This window comes from Callionymus lyra, chromosome 5 (assembly GCF_982586985.1).
Source record: "Callionymus lyra chromosome 5, fCalLyr1.hap1.1, whole genome shotgun sequence".
Taxonomy (NCBI): domain Eukaryota; kingdom Metazoa; phylum Chordata; class Actinopteri; order Syngnathiformes; family Callionymidae; genus Callionymus; species Callionymus lyra.
In genome coordinates, this window is record NC_141822.1 from 23,717,641 (window position 1) to 23,738,651 (window position 21,011).

The 21,011-nt window shown below is 38.2% G+C and overlaps 1 protein-coding gene across 2 annotated transcripts in view; it reads left to right on the forward strand.

Annotated features, from left to right (window-relative positions):
• The first annotated feature begins 367 nt into the window (after nucleotides 1–367).
• LOC148079833 (vang-like protein 1) overlaps nucleotides 368–21,011 on the forward strand; it is a 40,361-nt gene continuing 19,717 nt past the window's right edge. For both annotated transcript variants that reach the window (XM_087791516.1, XM_087791517.1), the window contains exons 1-3: nucleotides 368–535; nucleotides 7,468–7,719; nucleotides 15,174–15,300. In XM_087791516.1, the coding sequence (XP_087647642.1) occupies nucleotides 7,649–7,719; nucleotides 15,174–15,300 (198 nt within the window). In that variant the 5' untranslated portion in view covers nucleotides 368–535; nucleotides 7,468–7,648. The remainder of the gene's footprint in view (nucleotides 536–7,467; nucleotides 7,720–15,173; nucleotides 15,301–21,011) is intronic.

Genomic DNA, 21,011 nt, shown 5'->3' on the forward strand with positions numbered 1-21,011 from the left:
ACCAGGGTCACAAAGCGCTTAAACAATCAAAACAATATTCAATAAAGTATATACTTTAAAGATCAAGATAAAACTGATAACACAACAGGAGTTCCAGAAAATCAAGGAAAAGCCTGAACAAATAAAAACGTCTTAAGATGTTTCTTAAAGGAGTCAGTAGACTCCATCAAGCTGTAAATATCATAAAATAAAGATTAAAAACCAAATAATTTAAAAATCGGAGGCTTATCTTCTATTTATTGTAAATATTTTCCAACATTCAATTTCACAATTATAATCCGATTATGGATCATTAGTAGTCTTGCTCGCGGTCGCCACCTAGCGGTCCGAGGGCACACCGCACCCCCGGCTCGCTGGCAGGCACAGCCCCCTGTGAAAATTCCTGACGACCAGGGTGATTCCTCCGGTTACTAAGGGCTGCTTCCCACTCCAGTCCTTCCGCGTGTGCTCCTGGACGTGGGGCGACTTGGGGTCTCTCTCGTCACCGGGATAGCGTCAGGAAACGAGTCAGAAATGAGATCTCCAGCGACGGAAGGTGAGTGTTGTGTATCCGACACATGTTAGTCGTGAGGAAAAAACGTCCACAAAATGTCGTCTAGCGTCTTCAACCGCTTTTATTTATAACAGCCAGTGAGTTGATACAATGGTAAATGATGTTATAAATGTTATTTCGTGAGAGGATATTGAAAGGGGGGGACGCGGGAGAACACACCCAGACTGGCTGTCTACCTGTACCCGGAGAGGAACTTCTTTTCCAATAAAACTCCGCTTTGCCGGAGCAAACAGGCGTATCGAGCCGCGGATGTTTTGCTTCCTATTTGCTTGTTTGTACACACACGTGTGTGTGTGTGTGTGTTGAAGGCGGTGTGTTTGGACTGGGTCTGACAGGAGAAGTGAACTGTGCTTCTCACGGTTGACTAGATCCTGCATTACCCCGGCTGGTGCCGCCGCCGCAGCACCGCCTCTGAACCGTAACCTGCGGCGGAGGGATACATGACAGCTCGCTGGCTGGAGTCATGGACACATGCCAAAACAGATACATGTTAAAATAAAACGAGTAAAGAAAACGCGAGCTGGGTTAACTTTTTTTTTTTTTAACCTGGAGAAGAGGAAGGTTGGGGGGGCGGGTGGGAGGCTTTCAAGGCCAAGACCTGGGAGTTTCCTGTCAACAAGCAGTGCCTTGCTTCTGGGTCACAGGTATCTACCGAGTTGCCAAAAGTTAAGTTAGGGATCACCTTTAAAATCGATCTGTCATTCTAGCAGGTATGTCTCTTTACCTTTTCCTCTGACGTCGGATACAATATTTTTTGATTTGGTCGCTCCTGATAGTTGAGCTGGCGCGCTGCGTCGCGGCCTACTCCCATCAGTGAGCGATTGTGTGTGTGAATAGGTGATATTTTGAAAAATTTTAGGTGCTGAAAAAGCGCTATATAAGTAAGAGCCGTTTACTATTATTAGCAAGTGCTTTGGAACAATCTTCCTCTCTCTTTGCGCTTGATGGAGTCTACTGACTCCTTTAAGAAACATCTTAAGACGTTTCTATTTGTTCAGGCTTTTCCTTGATTTTCTGGAACTCCTGTTGTGTTATCAGTTTTATCTTGACCTTTAAAATATATACTTTATTGAATATTGTTTTGATTGTTTAAGTGCTTTGTGACCCTGGTCTGGAAAAGCGCTATACAAATAAAAATTACTTACTTACTTACTATTGACTGGTCATAATCTTTTTAAACTTCCGTATCTTACAGTAGAAAGTTTTTATTTCAACTTTCCTTTTGATATTAGACACCAAATTGTGTTCAGTTATCATTTCATTGAGCCGTCCTTCATCTTCTCTATCTCTTCATCACATACCTTCACGTCTGGGTGAAACCAAAGATCAAACCAGACTCGGGGTTAGAAGATGATTTTTATCTACTCACTTTCTCGGTTTCTCCAGTCCACGGGCAGTAAAGTGCTCCTGTAACAAGATGTGACTCAGATACAGAGTGGCTTTTCCCGTTGTCATGGTGATTTAGAGTAGCAAGTCTGGACTTTGTAAATAGTGTTTAACACTTCAAATAGATGTTTGTTGTAAGTTGGAATGTTGCCTCGTGATCCCTTTTTCGGGGGGTGATGGAACAGTGTAGCTGTTATTGTCGTTGAATGACATTTTCCTCAAACTTTAGTTTCATCGCAGCTGTGGCGTGTTTATGAAAAGACAGTCTATTCCTTATGTGTCTGTTATCTGGAAGCATTTTGCTAGACATGTCGATAGAGATAAGGATCAGGATTCTCCACAGCTGAGGTCATGCTGCTTCGGATCAGATCAATAGCTTGTTAAAGACAGAAGACGACCAGAAAGAAAAAAAAAACTAAACAAGGCTTGAATTCAACTTGTCGTTTAATAGTTTAGATAAGAAAAGTAGTATTGATAGGCAAAAGAAGGCTTCTAACTTTTCACTTTATTGATTCATCAAATAAATATCGCCTATAAAAATAACTTTTATCAAATTCCTATGTTGCAGATGTGTAAATATTAGAATTAATTTAATTATGTGGATGTGGAGGAAATATTTCACCTTCATCTGTAATTCAGTTGCGACTGAAAGGACCGTGTTTCTTTTAAAGTTAAGAAATGTGTGAGTTCTGCGTCATGATATCGTGTTAAAACTTTCCACATTCTCGTAGGAAAGACCCTGATGAACCATCTTAAGCGTTGTTCCTCTCGCAATCATCACATTAAAATCCAGAAATATAAACTGGCCAAACCAGCATTTGAGTTAAAGTACACATTTGCACTTCTAAGCGAGCCTCTGTAATTCCCCTCCAGCTATTATCATCACCCACCTCTGGCTGTCCTACGAGGCTGGGAGTGGTTGCCTAGAAACCGGCTACGAGTGAAGCCCGAGCGTGAATGATGCCTGGAGTCTCTTACCACAGACAGATAATGATATTGATCTAATTAAAACGGCGGCAACAGACCTGCTAGCAACAGGCAGCCACTCTTCCGTCTTCCTGGCAGGCGGAGTTTGAGGGACATTGGAATGCTGATTGAATTCCACCGAAGTAATGACCCTCATTTACCCAAGACATGAACAGCAGCGTCCGGAGCATGTGACCGGGCCAGACGGGCGTCTAAAAACCACTAGTTTTCCAGTCGGTACACGTCTTGAGATCCATGTAGGTACTGTTAGAACTAGAGTTACAGTATTTACAATGGAGAGAGTCTTAAAATCAAATTAAGGAACGTTAATGCCTAAATATATTTCTTCTTAATTCTTTGAATCGGCATTCAATTAATTTAATAAACTCTTCAGGAGGTGTGTGTAATATTTTCAATCTCCGCTTGAATGAGCTATTTCTGCTTGAGCGTCTCTCTTGAAAGGAGGTTTCAAAGGAAAACATAACCTCCTTCTCTGTCAGGGTCATTAGCCGCTTAATTTGCCGCTTAGCAGGGTTCATGAGCAGGTAATATTTACAGGGGAGCAGTTTACGGCTTCATCGACTCCCGCATACAGAGTAGTATCTTCAGGACAGGTGAAGATTAAACTGATTTACCTCTTTATTTCCGATCCTTTGTTGCATTTTATGTTGGTAATCTTTACATTTTGAGGTTCCACTGACTTCCCACAGCTTAAGAATTTGAGCCTCAAAACACCATTTTATTTATTATGCTAAAACAATATTTTCCTGTAGTTAATTAGTTTACAATGATCATCTGTAAACTTAAGATGAACTTGTTTTTCGGAATAACTAAGGTTATCCAGTCATCATGATGGGAAAGCACCATTAATATTACATTAAATCTGTTCCTTTAAATAAAAGTATTCCACATGAGTTTGAGTCAACAGCAGAGTTAGGAGTAGACCGGGAAGCCCCTATGATCCTGCTGCCTCTATGATGTTGTTGAACCGAGCTGCGGAATTTACTGATTCCATTCCAAAATAAAAACACATGTTAAAATCTGAAAATGTGATTATCGATCACGCAAAGTTTCATAGCTGCTTGTACGATGGAAAGTCTTTATTTTTTAATGAAAGATATCATAGTTTTACGACTTGCATGACAGATGTATTAGATATTTAATTGAGTGTCAAAGTCAATCTTCTACTTCATAGATTTTGTTGCATGAAACCTAACAGTTAACAGGTCAATTGTGATCAATAAAAGGCGGTTATTCATACCGCACGCCTGCACAACACGATGGAAAGAAGCCTCGTGGTCTAAAAAAAAATCCAAGCCTGTTGAAAAACGATTCTTGTGGTCATTTATTTCTGTTTACCAGCTCGCTTGAGTGTATTAGTGGAGGTCAGTTAATGTTATCCGACTTGTTTTGTTTTGAGCTTTAGAGACCGTGTACCATGTTGTTTCAAGGATTTAGTGCTTGGATTAGAAGACGGACGTCTTCCCAGACTGTGAGTTATCTTTTTCATGTTGAAAATGAAATGTAGGCGAAGACAGAATGCCCTTCATGCTCCGTTGCCATGATGTAATTTTCTGCTGCCAAAACTAGCAGACAAGCCGGCAGCTCTGTGATCTGGTCTCTCATTGCTTTGACGGCGCGGAAGACTCTCATTTCTTACTTGAAGTTGACTCCTGCACATGCTCAATCCTCACGTCAGCTGCCCCGATTTGTTTTTCAAGATCTGACGAAGACGATGTTCAAAATAATGGGTTAACCTAACTGAGAGTGCACTCTGACTGAACCTGCCCTCGGTTACCTTGTTAATCCCACAATGAACCGGCTACTCTGTGGACTCCAAGGGGATTAAACAAGGTAATGTGAATGCCTTCTCGATGAGGCTTAATATTTGGCTGCTAATTATTCAATGGTTTGTTTGTCCAAATCCATTGTGGGAACTGAACAAGTTTCTTGTACAAAATATTAAGTTTTTTAATTTGACTACATCGTGGTACATCTCTTAAACATACCTCACTGTTTTATAGATACATTATCACATTGATGATTATTCTTCAAGTTCTTCACTTACATTTTTGACCATTACGTGTAAGGGAATTTTGGATCATAAGATTTTGGGTGACAATAGCTAGCACGTTCGAGCATTAACTCACATTCTGTAAATTGTTTGTCTTGAAAAAATCTCAACACCTTTTTTATTTATAATAAAGTTATCACGACAGAAAAATCATTATTATACATTTTAAAACAATACTAGTATCAGAATAGTTAGGATTGTAGTAGAGTAGATAGTTTGGGATTTGACAGAAATACTTCTGTTGAAGTAACATTTATATGAAGGATGTGAGAAACAAAATATTCCTATGGTCCAAAAGTCCACAAGCACAGGTCATAGGAGAGAGAAAATGTGAAGGAAAATCTGGTAATTTTGCAGTAGCCAATGATAAGAGAGATGGGACACAGTGTTCTGTAATCTTATAGGCTTTCACCCCCTTGTGTTTTCACACTTAAACGGCGTATCCTACAAGTAAGTACAAAATAAGTTATGAATGTCACAAGCATGCTATGGTTCTGACCTAGCTCAAAAAGTTCTGTCTCGCAGAACAAAGGAGGGCTAAAGAGAATAAGAGCCTTAATATGATGAGAAACCTTCAAAACTGAAAAATATGATAGAAAATATACTTTTTTTTCCACAGATCTTATAAATATATACCCGTGAATGTAATGTATACTATATTTACCCATAACATAAGATGAGACAAAGTTTATTAAAAACTAAACACTTAACATTTTTACATTATCAATGTTGTAGTTTTTACAACCGTCAAAGAGCTGCATGCAAGTGATCTTCCTACATATGTTATTTTTACACCAAAGGTTTTTACAGGAAATGCATGCATAGAAAACTAGTTTTGGGGGATTTGTCAGTGTGTACTGATTACACAGGCATTTCAAATGATTTACTGTGCAAGCCAATGCAAATATGCTGTCATGTTGCCTTCAAAGCAGTCTCAGGAGTGTGTGACTGTCATGTGACCATGCACAAACACAAGTCACTTGGACTGTGGCAACACTATGCTCCTGAGAAGTGGGTCGAACAGGTTCTTTTCTACCACAATTGTATTTTTGGATCTGTGACGATTGCCTCCCTTCAATTGGGTGATAAGGAGACGAGTTTGTTTGCCCTTGTTGGTAGTAAATAAAGAAACTCTATTCCTCTTGGGGGGAGCTGCATTCCCAACTTCTCACCGCCTCCATGGCAGGTGCTATAAATCACTTATTAATCTTTGCATGCAAGTCGGCAGCCTCTTTTAAGAGCTTCGGAGTGAGTTTCTAATTGGAGGCGTCCGCTGTGGCAGACCATGTCTCGACACATTTTGAATAAAAACAAGTTGCAGGAGCTGAACATTAGGAATGAGTGTCAAATATCAGTGAATTAAGTTGTTTTTGACCAACTCCGTTACTTGTGTGTAACTGTAGAAGATGCATGTCCATATTCAAGTTTGTTATGTTTTATTAAAGCATAATAAAACAGCATTGTGGGCCAGGTGCCCCAATAAAATATGATTCTGATTGTACAAATGTTCGTTGTATTGGATTACTTGGCTGTGTGGTTTACCTTTGTGGGCTTAGAAGCTGTTTTTAGCTAAAGGTCACTATGGTACCTTTTCATGGACTTGCCATTCTTTTGTTTGCCAGTCATGCTGTTGTATTTTTAGTGTTTTTGTATGAAGGTTGATCTGTGAAAATAATGGCGACAATAAACTGGTCACTAGTGCATAAAAGCTGTTGAGAGGAGTGGTCTCTAGGCCTGTCTTTGGTTCCGTGGTCTTTCTCATGGTTTCTGTCTGTCTCCTCTGATCTTGGAGCATAATAATGGTTTTCAATTTATTCCAATCCTTTAATGATACAAATATTGGTACTCTTCCACAGAAATCAATGGACAGCACAGAATGTCATCAAAATCAATCGTATAATAATGCAAAATGCTGTTCAACTCTTTCAGAATATTTTGAATATTGTGTGTATATTAAATTGTATGTGTTCTTGATCTGAAAAAAGTCTTGGTCTGCAATCTCGGGTCTTGATTTTATCTTGGTCTCAGCTGTAGTCTTTTGACAAGTCTTGTAGACGGTATACCATTTTTTTGTAAAACAATAAAGGAGAGCCATGTTGGTAGAAAGTTCACCATTACTGCTTGTAAAATAATTCCTGTGTTATGTATCATGAGTCTGCAAACTATTCTCGATGACGACCATGCTTTCTTTTCTTTTTTTCCACATTACTGTAATTGCCTCGGTTTTTTAAATCTCTCCCTCGGTGGAATGGCATCACTTTCCTGCTTTTATCTCTCCGTACTTGTCAGCCCTGAATAGCATGAGTGTGTTACTGCTTCTTTGTATCCAGCCGTGTTCAAAGTAAAGCCTCTTGGGAAGTGGTGCTGAATCTGTGTTGTCACTCTTCTTGTCGAGGCGTGGGTTTATCACAACTGCACGAGCGGAGGCTTTTACCTCGTACTCTTTAAAGCTGAATTACCAAACTTGTTCCTTTTCTCTGCCCTCCAGATTGATGCTTCCTCCCCGAGCACCCTCACGGTCGCCTCCCAACCCGACTGCCAGCTGCTCACCACCTTCAACAACCTCTTGACTGAGCCCGTCCATCGCCGCCGTCTTTTAAGGGTCGGCTGCAACTGCCAGCAGTCGAAACAAGCGGCCTGTGTGTCGCTCCGATTCCTGCCTCTTCGCCATGGATACAGAGTCTACCTACTCGGGTTATTCCTACTACTCCGGGCGCTCTCGGGGATCCCACAGGCACGGGTAAGAATCAAAAGTGCTGTGTCAACACTTTTCACTTGTTATATGCTTCGTTTGACCAAAGTGTAGTCTTTAGAGAAACATTTAAAGTTTTCAATCATGAAATATTTTGTGTACACTCAAATGTGTACCTCAAGATTCCGTGCGTCTTGCGTCTTCCCATCAACTGTGTCCGGGCGAGTGAGGAGCCTGGAGTCGGTGCAGCCACATTAATCTGTCAGCAGAGAAATGACCTCAGGAAGGCATTAGAAGACAGGTGCTGAAGAGGCCCGGCTGACTGATGGCTCTGCGGGTTCGCTCCACAGAGCTATCAGAGCCAAGGCTCCGATTCCACAACAACCCCCCCACCCCCCAAACACACCCCTCAACATTTGTACGCTGCCACACATTTCACTCGTGCCACCCTTATTCATGGTTCCACCTGTTACCTAACGGTGTCTTCAACTTGAACCTGTTGCTGGAACCATCTTGTCCCCTATCACTCTTAACTATTGCACTCTTACACGGAAATGTCAATTTCAACTATCCATGTGTCCAGCGTGATCAGTACCAGGCAGCTGCCCATGTCTAATGTGATATCCCCTCTCGTGCGGATTCCTTAAAACTCTCTGAGGATATAAAGCAATAGGCACTTAATCTTTCACTCCTTTTCTCCTTGAAGAAACCATGCGTGAAGCTCTCATCTTCAACACTTGCCAAGTCCAGACCGTCAGCTGGCTTACAGTTAGAACAAAAACGTTTCCCTTTTGCCATCCTCATATGAGGGTAATGATTTTAGTCTGCGGGGTTCCTCACAGTAGGCAGTTCCAGATCGCTGTGGTCTAATACCACTGATGCCAGCAACAGATGCCTGCACACGAGTCACACATGCACCTCAAAATGATCTGTCTATTGCTGCTCTGATGTGAATATCCAAATGTCTCTTTAGAAACTAGTAACTGTAAAATGGTAGGTCTGTCTGTGTGTGTGTGTGTGTCTTTGGCCGCCTGATCTTTATATCTAATAGTCAAGCAAGTAATTCTAACAGTACTTCATGACTGGCATTAACACATTTTAGGATTAACTATATATATGTATATGATGGTGTATGTATAGGAAATAGTTCCTGAATTTTAGCTCTTTCTCTTAGTTTTAATGGGATGCAAAGGTGGGGTGAAATAAAGCATTAAAATGTGTTCAATTTATTGAATTCAACCATATTGAATTAATAATAAGATTCTACTTCCTTTGGTCATTTGTAAGACCCATAATCCGCCTGAATTTAATTTTTGAGTTGTTAATTTGTCAAAGGTAATAATTCTGTCAGGGAAATGATGGGTATTCCAGGCAGTAATTTAATAAATTGAAGCAAATTCAACTTATAAAGATTGACAACATAATAATTATAATAATATATGAAATTCACGAACAAAATTGAACAAGACAACAGTTCAGTTTGAACTCCTCCACGATGGAAAAAGGAGCAATGTGCCTCAGACTCCACAAGCTCCGATGTGGTCAACATTTAACTTGTGTAGCTGCGACCAGCCCTAGTTGGGACATTGAAGTAATTGCTCAGATCCTAAAGTCAACAGTAAAGCAAAGCCAGAGCAGAAATGGGGAAAACTAGAGTGGTGTGATGTCGTCGGTTAACAAAATGAAAAGCTTGAACGCTTTTAGCATTTTGTAGCCAGATGTGACGTTTTGATGAGGTCTTTGGAGTCCATTAAGAAAAACTGAGATCCAGGGTCTTATTTTAAAGAGCTACTAAAGTGAAAACTAAACTTTACTGACTCACTCACATGTTTCAAAAGTTAAAGTCTTCCTCTCCATGATACAGTAGGTCACTCATCATGACGATGTTTTGTAATTACTTTAGAAAGTTCTCCCCCGTCTGAAATCTGAGCGAATGAGAGGTTACAAGAGCAAAGCCCATTATGATGATTATACAACTAGTTCCTTAGAGGTGGAGACCTCATAGCAGAGTGGGTGTGGTTATGGTTATCAAGATTTAATCTCCAGAAAAACTGAGCGTTTTCAATGGAGTTTTGTACCAACGGACACATACTGATTATACAAAAGAGGTCAAAGATCAATTTAAGACGAATTTGAATCAACACATTATTTGCCCTTTAAGGAAAAAAAAACTTATTTTACTTAATATTTTCTTGGCAAGTCCAGGAAACAGCCATACTTTAAAATATTAAGCCATCAAACTGAGACCTCAGTTACTTGTTGATAGTAAAATAAACTATTTTTAAAAACGAGAATCATTTCTTAATACAAGAAATTAAACTCTTACTATGTTTTTTTTAACCTGTTTTTTTTTCTTCCGTTTACAATCAGTGAATGTCTTTTCTTTTCAGTTGAAAGTGACTTCCTTGTTGTTTGCAGTGTGTGGGCTGGGTTAGACTCGTGATGTCCCTTGAATAATTTTCCATAATAAATAACTTTAATTGCCATGTACATATGGAGAACTGGTTACGATGAGTCACATCATTGAGTAGAATCCTTGATCCTTGATGCTACTTTAGTGAGAAATGTGTCATTTGGTCAGGATTCTTCAAACAAAAAGCGACTTCTCTAAGTGGCTTTGAACAACTGACTTAAGAAAACTTTTTTGTATGGAGTGTAATGTTCAGTGGAATCATGCCTCCCGGTGCTTTTGTGTTTTTCAAAAACTCTTCACAAATCTGCCCTCCCGGGGCTGTCTTGCCCCACCCCCACCTTTCCAGATGCCATACCAGGATCCTTGCTGGGAGTCAAATTCCATTAATGAAATCATGGCCAAGTGTGCCAGTTGAATAGCAATGAGCTACAGGATTCTAATTAGGAAGGAAGAGGATGTCGGCGGGTGTGAGAAGAGGGAGAAGTTGTGTGAGAACGTGTGTTTGCTTGGGGGAAGGTTTCACCACTAAGCCTGGAGCTCACTGAGAAAGCGAAGGAAGGGGTGTGGAGGTGTACAGAGGATGATGTGTTCATACGTGGCTGGCTGTTGGTCTGAGTTTTCCTGCGCTTTAACCACATGTGCACTGTTGAGATTTATGCGGGTAACACTAGGTTTTAATGTTCCATTCTTTTGCGAAGGCAGGGAGAGCCCTTTGGAATCCAGATAGCATTTTTGTCAAAATATTGGAGCCTGTACAGTCAAGAAGCAAACTTAAGACCATGTTTCATTAATAATTTCAATATAACGGCATTTAAATCACACATCTAGAATTCTGCTTTTTTCGTTTACCTCAGGAAAACAGCAACAACAATCCAAAAAAAATCCTTAATTACACAAAGAATTGTCCATGTCCATCAATTAAAAGTACACATTTTTGAACACTCACATATGGGATAACAAACTGGTTACCAGATTGAGAAGGAACAGAATTAAGAAAAGAGCTTATATAGTCTCATAGCACTCAAGTGTCACGCTTTGAGTGTGACAGTCACGCAATTTGAGCCATTTCCACACCAGGCGCCACACTTTACATTTCTCACCCGTTCAATACTCTATATTCATTTTTATTCATGATATTTAACTTTGGTCCAATCAGAATCAACTCTTGGCGCCTCTAACTATTTTACATTGTTCTTTTCATTGGAGGTTGGTGGTTTATGATGGTAATAGTTATCCTAAGTCACAATCAATGACTTCCTCGGATCTCTTCCAGAAGATGTAAACTATATTCCCTAGAAAAATCAAAGGAAATAAATGTTGTCTTTTAGCGAAATTAATAATTAAATCGTCATATTTTAGCCATAATTATCTTGCTACAAGTCAATAACTATCCTAAGTTAGCCTGAGATCTCTTCTACTGTAGAGGATGAAGACCACTATCCCACAATATATCACAATATTTCAATGAAGACGATTTAGATTAATCAATAACAATAATCATATTTTAAGCATCTCAGTCATTCGGATTTGTTTGAGGAAAACTTCATGTGGCATATATTTCGCAGTAGACTTGTTTTGAAGTGGAAAAAAGGACGATGGAAACAGTTTGGTTTAATGATTCATACACTGACGTTGTCATCTCATTAATTATCTACATTCATTTATTGCCTAATTTTTCATATTTAGTAGCGATTATAAAGAAACTTTTAATTCCTCATTATAGCTCAGTTGAACCTGGTACTTTTGTCAATATTTACCTACTCATCATATGTGAACTTCTCAATAAGATTTACTTTATATTTAAACTAGTAGGTGTGTGTGAATCTGCACGATCTTAATGTCTTACAAACTCCCAAACTGCTTGACAAAATGTCTGGAAAATTTGCATGTAGACTATCAACCTCTCGGTGGAGGTTTTAAGGGGGTGGGGGGAACTTCATCAGGCCAAGGGAGAACAAGGGTGGGAGGAGGAATTGCAAATACGTTGAATATTTAATACATAATAAATAAGGATAATTTCCATAATTTCAGCTACTTTTGACCAATTGTAAAGCCTGTAATTCACCTAATTTTACCCCTCTCTAACAAGTTGAGGATTTAGGTTTTAAAATGTGTTCCTCATCATCATCATATGTTATATCTATTCAATTCCTTAAATTAGCCGTTTTTTTCTTTTATTCATACCTTAACTAAAGGAACCCCACTTACCTGAATTACCAGGGTAATGCTGGGTATTTAAGCTTTTTTTATTAAACGTCAGCCCCACTTCATAACTTAAGAAAAGAGATTTTTTTCTTCTCCTCATTGTTATTTCACTACATGTCAGACAAGGCAGCTCATCTGATGACTGCCAACACGGCTGCTTCTGCAGTGTTCCTGACAAGCTCAGCATACCAATTCTTAATCACATTCAGTGCTGCTGGCATCACCCACTCCAAATCCATCATCATTTATCTGGAATAAAAACATTAACAGTCATATATTTCATGGAGTCACATGTCCTGATCAGATTAAACCAGCAAGTCAATCCAGCAGCAAACGACTGGGCCAGAGGATGTAAAACACATTATAATTTTTACCATATGGAACACTGTCTATTGTGATTCCTTTTTCTTTCTTTTTTTTACGATTTTGTTCACTTAGAAAAGGAAGTACAAGAATAGAGTCAGGAAAAGTGACTGGCTACACCCTCAAATCCAAACACTTGTGTATATGTTTCCTCCTACTGCAGCATGCCAGTTTGAGAGTGAAATCATTGTTATAACCTCTATTTTTGTGCATTAAAAAGTTCTTGTTTTTAAAAACATTTAAAAAAAAATTGTGAATTAAAAAAGAACAATTGTACATGTTAATTGTTTCAAGCACAACTGAAAGCGAGTGTGACTCAGAAGAAGAAAGATAAGAACGCTATCTATAAAAAATATATATATTTGTGTGCAACGATCACAGTCTTGTTCTCACTCTAATCTAATGAAGCAGTGGCAACAAGAAAATCAGGATTTGATAAAAAAAAAAAAAAAAATTATGTCATCATTCTGGTATTATTTCTGCGTCTTGCATCAAACTAATCTTTTGATCTGATTTTTTGAATGTGATATTGTTTTGAATACATAGAAAATGAAAGATGCATTCACAGAAATTATTCTTAAGATCAGCAACAAGTAACAACAAGTTGTTTTGAGTCCTGGTCATAAAAAAAAATAGGCTTAATGCTAAGTAAAAGCCAAAACTCCACTACTGCAGCTAATATTTGTCAGATGTATAAACACCTTTCACTAAAATAATATTTCCAAGTTTACAAAAACAACATAAATTTATTAACTGTAAAAGCACTGGCTTCAATATTTTGTGAAGGATAGAATATTTGCCTTTCTTATTTCTATAAAAAGTTTCCTTTTGGGGTGAATATCCGGTGTTAAAATTGTATCAAGTCCACTTCCAAGCACACACCAAGCTCTTGTTATTAAAGGGACAATATGTAGTTGTTGTTGTAAAAAAGGTGTTGTTGCTGTGGCTGTGGTAGTCAAAGGAGTGTATGCTGTGAAACACTGCTGCAACAATTAAATGATTGGTTTAATGAATGAGAAAAAGGCTCTTGATGTGTCAATTTCTGGTTATATCTTCCTCGTAACTTCCCACAGTCTCTCAGTACTTCATATAAAAAACTTCTGCCCCACTGCTGTAAAGCGGTTTGATGGTCACATGACACTCCCAGATTCTGGATGAGTCGTCAGGACAAAGTTATGTGGTTCAGATTAAAATAATATGGATAGAGTTGTACTCACTCATGGTTCATGACTCATGGCTGTTAAATGAAAATGTATAAAAAAAATAGCTCTAAAAGTTACATAGTGTTGCTTTAACACTGACTATTGTTTGGAATGTTTTTCCAATACGGCATTAAGCCTTGATGTTATTTTTATTGTTGCATAAACAAGAAAAAATATTAAGGATGTAAACATTCACAGAGGAATCAGCTGATGGATTATTGTAGGATGTGGACCTTGAGTTTTGATGCAGATGTTGAGCGGAGGATGCAGTGGGACGCTGTTGAATACTAACGTTGGATTAAGCTCTTGAGTGCAGTGGGTCAGTGGAGCTAATGGAGCTCATATGCTGCAGCACAAGAACAGACGGCCACATGTAGAGTGGTGAAACATTGTAGAGGAATGATGACTTGTATTGAGGTAACAATGAGTCTAAACCGCAGAATTGTTGTTTTTAACAGAGTAAAATTAAATCTTTATTATAAGACTAAAGATATTCTCACCCTTTTCTCTGCAGCGAACTGCTTCCTCTCTGATCACGTTATTAAAAGGTCACTTCTAACTCAAAGAACAAAGGTCAATACAGCTTATCTTTTAAGTATGTTTTATCTCTTCTAATATTACATGTGATTATTATTTGTTTGCTTCACGTGGTTTGAACGGGGGAAAGCCCAGCGTTCTTGTGGTTAGCAGGTGTTCATTCAGTATTTTTTCAAAAACGATAACATTTCTATTCGTAGAAACTGATGGTTTAATATATTGTGTTTCATTTCTTTAAAAAAAAAAAGCAAACCAAAACTATCAGTTTCTCTTTTGGAATAGTTTTTTTTAAATTATTTTAATTTATTTAATTTGTCTTAAAGTGATGGTTCCCCAAAAATTTTAATTAATCTAATTTTCTACTCACTTGGGATTATTTTCAGATTAATCCGAGCCTTTTCAGAGTTTTAGGCAAAACTGTATGTCCATCTTAATGTAGTTACTGGAGCTAAGTGGCTTTGTCAGAATTTCTGTCCAAAAAGATACCTTTAAAAGTATAGACCTTATACGCCTTTTCGTATTTTTTTCAATGGTTCTTTTTGAACTAAAATGAAGATGAAGACCCCTAATCTCAGTTGTTAAAATGAATATACATTTTTGCCTATAACTCTAAAAAGGAACAATTATTCTACTCTTCTCTATTTCTAAGAAAATAATCCAAACCATTAGTCAACATTAGGGTAAGCAGAAAATGATGAAAGTTTGAATCTTTGGTGAAATATAACTTAAATTAATTTGTGTTTTATGATATATATTTCAATTGTTTCCCTTCCTCTTTCCAGGGAAAGAAGCAGAGACCGCCATAAGTCCCGAAACAAAGACAGCCGCTCGGAAAAATCCGTCACCATCAACACGCCGCCTGCGGAGCCACTGTTGGGTGACTCGTCGGTCCGGGGCGAGCAAGTACAGGTAGGAATGAACACAATACAACAACTGCACATAAACACAGTCCAACATAAATGCACCTCAACCCTGCAATTTCCAGACATTCGTCTTCACCTGAATCACCAGCCAATTAAGAACGACAAGTTCCCACAAGTAGCTTTGGGAATGAAGCTCGTGTAAGATGCTGTAATTCCTGTCGTTTGAGTAAAGCTGATCTGTCAGTCACTAGTCAAAATGAGGCGGAATGATAACTCTGTTTATCCGCCTTGGCTCGGGCGGGCCATCTGCTATTTTAGGATAAAAGCCAGAAGGAACAGACCATTTTAAGCTGTCTTCTGTTTTTGTACCGAGGCTTTTTCTACAAAGTCATGATGATATTCACCATCCAAGCAGTTATTGCTCGCCTTTTCAATCCATAAAATCACAATAAATAACTGCAGATATGAGAGGTAGAAGATTTAGTCCCAGCAGCTCCCAATTCAATGGACCAGTCCAAGTCGGAACAGCAGATTATCTGTTTTAACTGTCATTCAAGACCTCTCCCAGTAAGCTATAAGACCCTTCAACATGACAACATGGAATATATGTCTGACTATCTGATCAAAGATGTCTATAAGGTAGGAAATACTCTTGTAATACTATAATACTTTTACACAATTCAAAATATGTATTGACAAAATGATCTGTACCTGCCTAAATTTTAGATAACCAAAGCACATCCCTTTTTTTACATGACTAAAATTTCCTCATATTTTCTGTGGTTTAATTGAAAACTTTTGTTAATGCAATGCAAATGCAATTTTATGCATACTAGCAGACTGACTCTCATGGAGAGGGAAAATATCAAGCCGGCAGTTTGGTAGTGATGTTCAATAAAGCCTATAGTTTAATTCACAGTCTGGGAAAAGTGATCGTAGCGGCCTTTGACCAGTTGTAGGGGCTGATTCAAGTTTCCCCAATTTTTGTTTTTTTTACCAAGATTATACATGATCTTTTGAAAAACGTTTTTACTGCTTTAGAACACAACAATATTTACACGGCTTTAACTGCAATATTCACATTTTTTAATTTCATTAAAAGATAAATTATACACTGTATAATATTATTATAAAATAAGTGTAACTTCATTATGAAATAATTGAATTAAAAAAAATACAATATTTCGAAAATATTCTTTAATAATTTCAAATTCTAATATTTCCAAAAAAAGTTATTAATTCAGTTTGCAAAACCAAAAATGTTTGTAAAATGGTGCCAGCATGATTTGCAAAAATGCAATTCAAATCCGATATGTTGTACAGCCTTAACCAGTAATCAACCAAATGTAATAATATTCTAATGGGTGTTATGTCTTTAGTGAACAGTTTAAACAACAGCATATGGTACTTCTAATACCATAAGCCACTGTGGTGCCAATGTTGCTTGATGTGACAAAAGTCAGTTTGAATCCCCTTCTGGTCAAAGATTTCTCCTGGAATATGTATGAATTTTAACAACCCTTTGTTGTATTGTATTCTATATATAGTTTTTACAATGAAAAATGTAGTAAGTAGATGTGAAAATCATAGTTGTGATTCAACTTTCAATAGTTATTTCCATTGTTTGCATGGTGTGATATCCTGGTTGACTTCGGTCAGTGAAGACACTGATGGTAATCCTGATGTTGTCCATGGTCACCTCTTGACCTTTTAGCCTCACTGGCAGTTATCAGTTCAGCCCTTTTGCAAATACAAGTCATCAATCAATGGCATTCTGGTTAAGATTAGATAAGATAAACAATTTCTTTCCATCACATGTTGAGGTTAAATCAGCCAGTAGTCAAATTGAATGGTGAGAAAAACGTCTGTGAAGGCAGCACGTGATCTTGGGTGTGTCGATGAGAATACAACTGACTTGTTAAATCGATCAAGTAAACGGTTTGGCCTTGTTTTAATACAGATTCATTTAATGTGTCTGAATAAACAATCAAAAAGAGGTGTAATGCGAGTATGCAGGGATAGGAGATTAAGACTAGAATGTTGAGATTATCCTGGATTGATTACTTCATGTAAGGAAACGGCTTCCCGATCTCAGTGGAAATACGTTTTTTTGTAGGTTCTAGTTTCACAAAGTCATGCAACTACAAGGTTTTAAATACATGCATGCATTGTGGTAATGATTAGCGTGTTTCTGAAGGAATTATGACCATGTGGAAGTGTCTACCCTACACTTCCGTCATATTAATGTATTTCATTTCTTAAAATGAAAGGGTTTATTCCCAAAAGGAAAAGATTAAAACAAATGTTTACTATCAGCCATTGGCCTACTTGGCTCACACATAGTTTTTGTGGGTGGACTTGTTAGCTTTGTGTGTTTGACTGCTTTTTTTTTTTGTTTCTGCCTGGTGTTTCTAAATCAAACACGCGAGGGTTTGCAGTGTTTCACTCGTCATATCTTATTCATGCTCAGCCTGCAGTGATGCTGTTCAGGGCTCGGCTTAATAATCGCCGCCAAACAATTCTACCAGCTCGACAGGGATCAATCTGTGTGTGCTGTTCACATATGCTCCCATGTGTCACTGTTGTGTCATCGTTTGTCAGATTGTGTTAACGGCACAGCTCAGAGCTGATCTCGAGACTACTGGGAGTTTGATTTTTTGGCCGAGGGAGCGACGCATCGCTTCAGGCGGGGATCTCCTCTCATAGCTGTGATACGGAAAGTTTCTCATAGCTGTGATCCGTCTGTGATTCTGTACAGAGTTGTTACACATGCTAATGCCTCCAAAATCCACTGAGCAGAACCAGACGAAGGTTTGTGCAGAAGATTTGTCAGAAATGATGTTCGCTGGCCGTGACTCAACTCACTTGGAAGCACATTTCGATAAATCATTGGAAATGCATCAAAGGCACTGTGAGATGAAGCAACTGGAGTCTTGGAAACATTTTCCATGGTGACAAACTTAAAAACTGTCTACAGGAATCAAATCAATCCCTGATCTCTGCTGTACTGTGTCCTCACAAAAACATTTTTAATTGAAACGCATGACAACATTTTCAGTTTGTTTAATGCTATAATGGATAAAATAATAGTTTGGTATTTTATTTGGTATATATTTTATTTTTTTCTAAAAAAGCAACCAAGTTATATTTATCTACATTTTAGTTTAATATGTAATTAAAATATAACTAAAACAAAATACAATTAACCTTTGTTGTTATGATTTTCTTGACTCTTATAATTCAGGACAGATGTCTAACTCACCTTTTTTCTCATTTAAACTTCATCTGTTCTTTTTTTTTTTTTTTAATTACAAATAGTAAGAGGCAGTTTTACTCTCATCAAATGCTTTCAAATTCCCTCATCATGAATCACTCCTGTAACCAGGCTTTAATGTAGAACATTTGTTTCAAATGAATCAGAAACAGAGACCTTTATAGAGGGAAAAAAACAGTTGGCTTCTCTGGCTTTTTACCTTGTTGTATTTGTGATTGTTTGTGACATTCAATGCGTTTATAGCACAGATGTTTATAACTGTGAGTAACGTTAATGTCATATATACATCCTAGAAAAGGGCCATAATCCTGTTTGGCTCATTTGGGTCAGATTATATTCTTAATGCAAATAAAGCAAATCGTCCCCACGGCACAAGAATCGCTTTCACAGACCACAAAAAGCGAATTGACTGTGGTCACCAGGGCTTGGGTGAAAAAAAGATATGTTCCATATGTTTGAATTGCATGTCCTGTGGTTCGGCCTAATGTGATAAATGCTCCTTCAGATGCTTTTTAGGTTTGTGGGTTTGTCGGTCGGGTTAAATATGCATTTTTTATTCTTGGTTGTTGTGTCTGTATGTGAACTCCATGTTATCATCTGTAACAGTTTATACGTCGTCATGAATAGTTAACCATCTATTAATGCTAGTGCTGTCATACAGAAGATAACCAAAATATAATCCTTTGTCGAGAGACTATTTACATTTTAGAAAATAAATTAGGCCACAGCCATCAATTGGACTTAGTTTCCACAGAGCCGTTCAGATTATTCATGCTGTCACACCAGTAAAAACCCTCCCACTGAATTAGATTTAGTTTAAAAAAAATTATGGTTTATAAGGAATTCTTATCATATTTTAAAGGGAGTTCTCCAACATTACATAACTGCGTGTTGTATTTGCGTAATCCGATTGTCATTTAGTTTAGATTGTCAGACTAGAAAGTGCATTTTGTTTAAATCTGCACCCTTGTGAGACAATAGCAGCCTGGTGTAAACGGTGAGCGTGTTGGGGTTTTGTACATGTCAGACGCCTGTGATCGGTTAAAACCGTAAAGCATTCCTGGAGAATTAACACCTTCCTACCACAACAATGAGCTGTGGTTTATATTTAGTTAAATACTGAGGAGAAAAAGGGCCTTGTACGACTGAGGATTTGTCCTTTGGTTGCTTTACTGGATTTGTAGAGCAGGTTTTTGCTTCAAAGAATTTGTGATTTACTTCAGTGAATAACAACAATGTGACGTTTGATACCACATTTAATTTTTCATTAGGTATCTTTAACATATGGTAGTACATTTTGCCTGTGCAAAAGTCTTGTTTTTTAATTTCTCAAACTTTAAATAATTGTTACAGATGCTTCCGTCAGTCATTTTGTAGCTAAACTATTTGTGTTTGATAAAACACAAAAGGTAGTACTGTATGCTAAATTTAGCTGTAAAAAAAAAATCTGAAACTAGAGAGTCATGGCAGTAAAACATAAAAGGCAGATTGATTCTACAGAAGTGGATGAACATTAGATCTTATCCCTCACAGCTGGTCGATGTAAGTGTACGACGTCTCTATAACTTAATATGGATATCAGAAGTTTTCTAGTGAAGCTCATAACTGACTATAAGAGGCATATCCCAGGAACATCCACATAAAGTACATTCATTCGTCATATCCCTTCTGGGACTGTTTTTCATCCACACAAAACTGTCTCAAGTTTTGAGAATTTTTTTTTTATTTTTCATTCGCCAACAGTGCAGCTCGATAATGATGTATTTCTGCTTGTTGTGCAATTGTATTGGCAATACAAGCACAGAATATATATATTATTATGGCTATTAATATTGGTATTGGCATAGCTCAGACGGCAGAGTGTGCCTTGTAGCCAAGAAGTTGCAGGTTCAATCCCAGCTGCTTTGTACACTTTATAAGGTGTTATTTTTACGTTAAATAAACACATGTTGTTTGTGCACACTGACAGAGGCAGCATGTGACACTGCACTGCTCACTGGGTCAGAAGCAATGCTCTGAGAGTGGTGCTGAGGCAGGAGACAAAGCAGAGAGTGATGTGGAGAACCAGAGAGGATGCCTGGAGGGAGACACAAGTGAGGGAGGGGCAGCCATCAGAGAGACGCCAGCGATCCCCTCTAATTGGGGTGTTGTTTTATTTGCGTTCTGGAGGGAAGTTGGTATTTACGATGTGGTCCTTTTCCTCTCCTTCTATCACTCCATCCTTTTATCCCTCTCTTCATCCCTGCTGTCAGGGCATCCCATGTGATCACCTCATCACTCTGCTGCCTCCACTCGACCTTTCTCCGTAAAGCCCCTTCGCATTATGGTGCATGTGAGCACACAGTGCCATACAATACCTCCTGAGGCATGATGGGAGAGCTTTCTATATAAAGACGGATAAAGCGGACACACACCGGAACACAATCCCACCGAGACCATGATGGGCAGCATCTGAGGACAGGAGATGTTTGTGATTTTGGATC